Source organism: Diceros bicornis, chromosome 12 (assembly GCF_020826845.1).
Source record: "Diceros bicornis minor isolate mBicDic1 chromosome 12, mDicBic1.mat.cur, whole genome shotgun sequence".
Taxonomy (NCBI): Eukaryota; Metazoa; Chordata; class Mammalia; order Perissodactyla; family Rhinocerotidae; genus Diceros; species Diceros bicornis.
The window spans coordinates 14,205,395-14,211,394 of record NC_080751.1 but is presented as its reverse complement, the minus strand read 5'-3'; the positions used below and the strand labels follow the sequence as shown (position 1 = coordinate 14,211,394).

Sequence of the window (6,000 nt, the reverse complement as noted above, 5' to 3'; positions counted from 1 at the left end):
TCTGGCTTATAACAGTACCTACTCCAACCACCTCCTGGGATTGGGAGCTTTGTAAGAGATAACATGGACTTAAAGTGCCTTGTGATTGTTATCTGGTCCACATGAAATGGGACCAGAGAAGGAAGTGGAAAAGAGGCTCTAAAAGTGGTGTGTGGAGAAGGGATCATAGCTGACATGACCCACTGGGTTTGGTCCCACCTGTCTGAGGCCAACAGGTTTTGTAGCAGTGGACTATTGGGTTTCCAAATATTTCTAGGCAGCAGGCATCCTCCTCTTCATCTCCCACTCCTAGCCAAAGCCATCAATTCTACCTCACCTTTAAAACATCTGAACCCATAGCCTGGCTCCCTGTCCCACCCTCTCCTTGGTTCAGGCCCTGATCCAGCTTCGGCCTCTTTCTGCCTTTGGCCTCTGACCTCCTCCCCCCTATCTACACAGAGGGCAGTTATTGCCCTAAAAAGGTAAATTTGAGGGGCTGGCCGGTGCCGTAGCGGTTAAGTTCATGTGCTCTGCTTCGGCGACCCGAAGTTCGCAGGTTCAGATCCCGGGCACCTATGCACCACTTATCAAAGCCATGCTGTGGTGGCATCCCATATAAAGTAGAGGAAGATGGGCACAGATGTTAGCCCAGGGCCAATCTTCCTCAGCAAAAAAAGAGGAGGATTGGCAACAGATGTTAGCTCAGGGCTAATCTTTCTCAAAAAAAAAAAAAGGGAAATTTGATCATATTAATTCTCTAAGAAACTATGTTGGATATCTAAACCTATATATCTACAGTGTTCTATATCTAAAGAGGGAAGCCCAGTTATGAGGAGGTGCAATCAGGTGAGAGATGTTGGGTGTGTGAACTGGCATAGATAGAGAGGAGGGAAAAGACTTGAGAAATAGTATATAAAACTATAAACTCTGTCTCTATCTGTATGTGTGTGTGTATATTGTTATACAAAATGTGAACAATGGTTATCTGTAAGATTTCTTCTATCATTTATCCAATATATATTTATTGCATGCCTACCACATGACGGGCACCGTTCTAACCCCTGCAGATATTGGGGAACAACAGATCCTGCCCTCTCTTTTTTTTTGTGAGGAAGATCAGCCCTGAGCTAACATCTGATGCCAATCTTCCTCTTTTTTTTTTTTTTGTTGCTGAGGAAGGTTGGCCCTGAGCTAACATCTTTGCCCATCTTCCTCCACTTTATATGGGAAGCTGCCACAGCATGGCTTTGACAAGCGGTGCGTCAGTGCACTCCTGGGATCGGAACCTGAGAACCCCAGTCCGCCAAAGCAGAGTGCACGCACTTAACCGCTTGTGCCACCAGGCCAGCCGCGATCCTGCCCTCTTGAGCTCACATTCTAGTGAGGATAGAAAGAATATACAGAAAAGTCAATAGGAAATCACTCAGGGCATGTGATAACGACTTGGGGAACTGCTTGAGATCAACTGGTCAGGGGAAAGTCCTCTGAGGAAGTGATATTTAAGCTAAACCTCAATGAGAAGGAAGAGTCAGCTGGACACAGTTCTGGAGAAGACTATAACAGAAGAAAAAGGAAGAGTAAAGGCCCTTGGGTGGGAAAGAGTTTGATATTTTTGAGGAAAACATGCCAGAGCGAGTGTTAAGCAGTGTACCGAGGAGAGCAGTATGTGATGGGGTGGAGAGGTAGGCAGCGGCCATATCATCTAAAGACTGAGTGGTCATTGTCACGGAGTTTGAATATTATTCTAAGATTGGAAGCTGTTAAATGGCTTTGAGCCAGGGAAAGACATAGAATGGTTTATATTGTAAACAGGTCACTTTGACCCCTGAGGGAAGAAGAGACCATAGGGCTCAGGGTGGAGGTACACATGAATGGAAGCAGGGGGCCAGGTAGGACAATGTGGCATTGGCTCTGGCTGAGTTGGTGGTGGTTTGGCTAGCAGGTGTCCAAGGACACGGAGAGAAGTGGCCAATTACAAGATCTATTTTGTGGGCCAAATCCACTGCTTACTGATGGATTGACTGGTGAGTGGCAGGAAGGAATCAAGGATGACTTAGCGGGGACGGTGATGCCATTTGCTGAGACAACTGGGAAAAGAATAGATTTGGAAAGAAAAGTTGAGTTCAGCCTTGGACATGTTAAGTGTGAGATGCTAGTCACTTCACGGAGATGACACATGGTAGTTGGAGAAATAAGTCTGGAGTTCCGGGAGAGGTCCTCGCTATGGCTTTACATTAGTGAGTCATCACCATGTGGCTGATATAACAGTCGTGGGCTTGGAGGGATCACCCACGGACAGAGCAGAACTAGATCAGAGAAGAGGGTGGAGGACAGCCCTGGAATACTCCAGCATTTACCAGGAGAGAAACCAGGGCTGAGGAGCCTGGAAAGTGAGGTTGGAGTGAAACCAGAAGGGTGGAGCTTGTCCAGATTGGGGAGGCGGTCAATTGTGCATCCCTGAGAGGCGGAGTAAGGCAAGGGGAGAAAAGAGATGAGAACACAGGATTTGGCAACATGTAGGTCATTATGGTGATTATGAAAAAAGCAGTTTGGGACCCAAGTCTGACTGCAGTTCAGGGAAGGAGGGGTAAGAAGGTGTAGTTGGCAAGGGTACATAGCTTTCAAGAAGTTTTGCTGAGAGGCTGGATCATGGATGTTTTTGTTTTTCTGTTTGTATATTCTTATTTTCCAACAATGAACATTTATTACTTGTGTAATAATAATAAAAACCACATTGCAGATAGCACCCCACTGTTTATGGGAGAAGGAGAAACTCCTCAGTAGAACACGGCAGACCTTCATCTTCCCTCCACTGAGACCTCTCCAACCCCAGGCTTGGTACTCTCCACAAGCACTAATCTCATGTGTGCTGTATCAGTATTTGCTTCTTGCCAGCTTCCACCATATATATAAATTCAGAGTCTGGTGCCAGGCATTAGCTGTGGCTGGGGCTCCCACTCCTCTAAAGCACCCCACTCCATCCCACCCGTGTCCAGGATCATTCGGTTACACACTTGTCACCCACCCAGTTTCACCAACGTATCTGTCCCCCAGCTGCGGACAAAGCTTCTTTCCTGCCCCTACTTCCCCGGTTCTTAGAGCAGCAGGATAGGATAACAGGGAAAAGAATAGGGCCTCAAAGTCAGACGGACCTGGGTTCCTACCTCCATCTGCCACTTAGCAGCTGTGTGACCTCGGGTAAGTCTCTTAACGGCCCCGTGCCTCAGTTTCCTCATCTGTAAAACGAGGTTAGTGCAACCGACATCCTATCAGCTCTGCGATGCCTGACATAAAGCAGCAGCTGCAGCGGTTCACTCTGCAACAGCGTTGCACAAATGCCTGGAGCCACAATAGGTGAGAATTAAGGTGGTTCAGAAATGTGACCTGGCAGTGGGGGCCCCTCACATGACCCCGAGATGTCAGATGGTGTCTCTCTCCCCGCACAGGGCGTGTGCTAGTCCCGTGACCCGTCTTTCCAGTCGCCCCACACTCCAGGTCTGTGATCATGCGCCCCCCACCCATAGCTTAGCCTGACGCGGCGCTGGCTCATGCGCCTTTCCGCCCCAGCCTCTCGCCACGGACCACACGTCCCATCCCTGCCGCCCGGCCCCGCCTCCCGCCCCGGGCGCTACCCTCCAGCTTGCCGGCTCGGGTGTCGGAGCGGCCGCGCCCGCGGGCCGTGCGCACTGATTGGCTGCGCCGCGGCGGCGGGCGGCCCGTGGCCGCACACACCCTCCCCCCGCAGCCAATGGGCGTGTGCGCGTCACTGACTGGGCGGCCCGCGAGCCGGCAGCCCTTCAATAAGCCACATTGTTGCACGAAACTCCAGCGCAGGAGTTTCCACTGCTAGTACCGCGGTGTCACCAACTGAGAAGATCTGTGGGCGAAAGCAGCCCGCGTGTGAGCCGGAGAGGTCTGATCGCCCTAGTGGAGCGGGCCTGCAGTTTTTCCCAAGCAGAGCCTTAGTGATCCTGTGGCTGAAGTTAGCGCCTTGACGGTGGGAAAACCCCACACGTCGCCGGGAGTGATTCTTGGGCGCCTATCTAGCAGTCGTGACTCTCAACACCTGTTTCTAGAGACCCGAGACCCTCCAGCCAGGTGCGCCATCGCCGCTAGCCTTTTTTTGTGTTCCGCCCGAACTCACCGCTCCCGGCCCCGCCGCCAAACCCGGGTAAAAAGCGGTCCGATCGCGCCGCCTTCCTCCCTCGCACGCGCTCCAGCCTCAGTTTCCCAACTCGCTGCTGTCCGGCCGCGGCAGGATGATCGCCTCGCATCTGCTCGCCTACTTCTTCACGGAGCTCAACCATGACCAAGTGCAGAAGGTAAGTAAGCGCGGTCGGGGGCGGCTGGCTTTCCTCTAACAAAGATACGTGGTCCCCGGCCCTCTCTCTGGGGTCGTGGCCGGCCGGGACTCACCTGCTTGACCCTGCGAGGAGCCGCGCCTTCCCCATTCCGGGCCGAGGACGCAGAAAAAGTCAGGGCGGCCGGGAAACTCCTGGGCGCGAGGAGCCACGTCCGCTAGGCACCGGCCGGCGTGTGCGCGCGTGCGAGTCTCCGGGGCTCGCGCACCGCGCGGCTCTCTCCCTCCCTGCCAGTCTGCTCGCGCTCGCGCTTTTTTTTTGTTTTTGGAGGGGCTGGTCACCCGGCACGTAGTCTTAGGCTGCTGGGCCCACGTGGGAGGGACCCCTCTTTCGCAGACCGAGTTCCGGCGAAAGCACGTGGGGAGAGTCGTGGCTGGGGGAGGAGGCTCCGCTGCCGCGTGGGGCTGCCTGGAGCCTCCTGCACTCAGGGACTGCGTTTTGGGGACATGCGGTTGCCCTTGGCGTTCCTCACCGCCTTGCGGAGGTGGGCTTGGGGAGAAGCCGACCTGGGAAGCAGCCGGGACAGAGGCAGAACTCCGCCCGCCGCGCCCCCTCCTCCGAACTGAGGCGTCCGGAACTCAGGCTCCGCGAGGGGCGTAGATCCCCCCTACCCCGATCTGCCTCCGGACGGCCCGCCTGAGTCCCCGGGGCCAGCCTCCAAGTCGGGGGTGGACTTCAGAGGTTACTAATGGTGCTCCTAAAAGTTATTCGGAGAGGACCCTCCGCCTCCTTTCTCCACACACACACACTTTCCTGTCTTCCTTGAGATTCTTGTTCAAAAGCAGCTTTTTCCTTTCCTAGGCCCGGACCTGTCGGTGCCCACCGCGCTCTCAGCAGCCCCTCAAGCCCAAGCTCTCCCTCCGGCCAGTTCATTTACATAAGAAAGAGCCTCCGGCCCAGCCGGGAGCGCAGCTCTCGGTGCCTCCGGGTATGGGGTGGGGGCGGGGCTGGGCTGGGCCCAAGGCGCTCTCACTCCGGGGAGAATTGAGTTTCAGAAATGCCTGGGATTTCAGGATTGGCTCCTGGCCCTGGGCCTCAGCTAGGACTTGAGAAGAGGGAATGGGCTGTGAGGGGGAGGTGGGGGTGGAGAGGGGGGGTGAGGGTGTTTAGAGCCGTGAGGCAATGACCAAGCGTTGCTCAATTACATACTTGAAATTTCTATGTCTTAGTGGGACCACATTTTTGGGAAAATGTCTTGACATTATCGTTCGGTGGGGCGACCTGCTTGTACTCCCATTCTGGGGATCCTGAGAGCAAAGGAGAGGAGGGTGAGTTACCATCTTGGTGTTTTCAGAGGCGTGGCAGATGAACCCCAAAAGAAAGCATGACATTACCCAGCCTCAGACTGGAGTAGGGAGCAGAGAGCGGCTGGTTTAGTTGAGTTTTACTCTGCTTACAGACGGCTGTTACTCTCTAACTCATACCTGGGATGTGACTCTGCTCTGCGCTTTAATTCAGTTTATTTAAGAACGTGTCTGTGAGCCGGCAGGATCTTGGCAACATCTTAGGGCTTCTCTGCCCAACAAGTGAGTTAACCCTTGGGGAAGACTCATCTCTTGGCAAGTCCTAAAATACAAAGCTGGAGGGTCATTAATCCAGGGGAGGTCTTCTCAGTTGGGTGAATATCGCCCCAGGACATTTTAATTCCCTTTACAAATTT

The 6,000-nt window shown here is 53.6% G+C and overlaps 1 protein-coding gene across 1 annotated transcript in view; it reads left to right on the top strand.

The window, feature by feature from the left end:
- The first annotated feature begins 3,801 nt into the window (after nt 1–3,801).
- HK2 (hexokinase 2) overlaps nt 3,802–6,000 on the top strand; it is a 59,066-nt gene continuing 56,867 nt past the window's right edge. Inside the window, exon 1 of the mRNA XM_058550838.1 lies at nt 3,802–4,301. Within this exon, the coding sequence (XP_058406821.1) occupies nt 4,239–4,301 (63 nt within the window). The 5' untranslated portion in view covers nt 3,802–4,238. The remainder of the gene's footprint in view (nt 4,302–6,000) is intronic.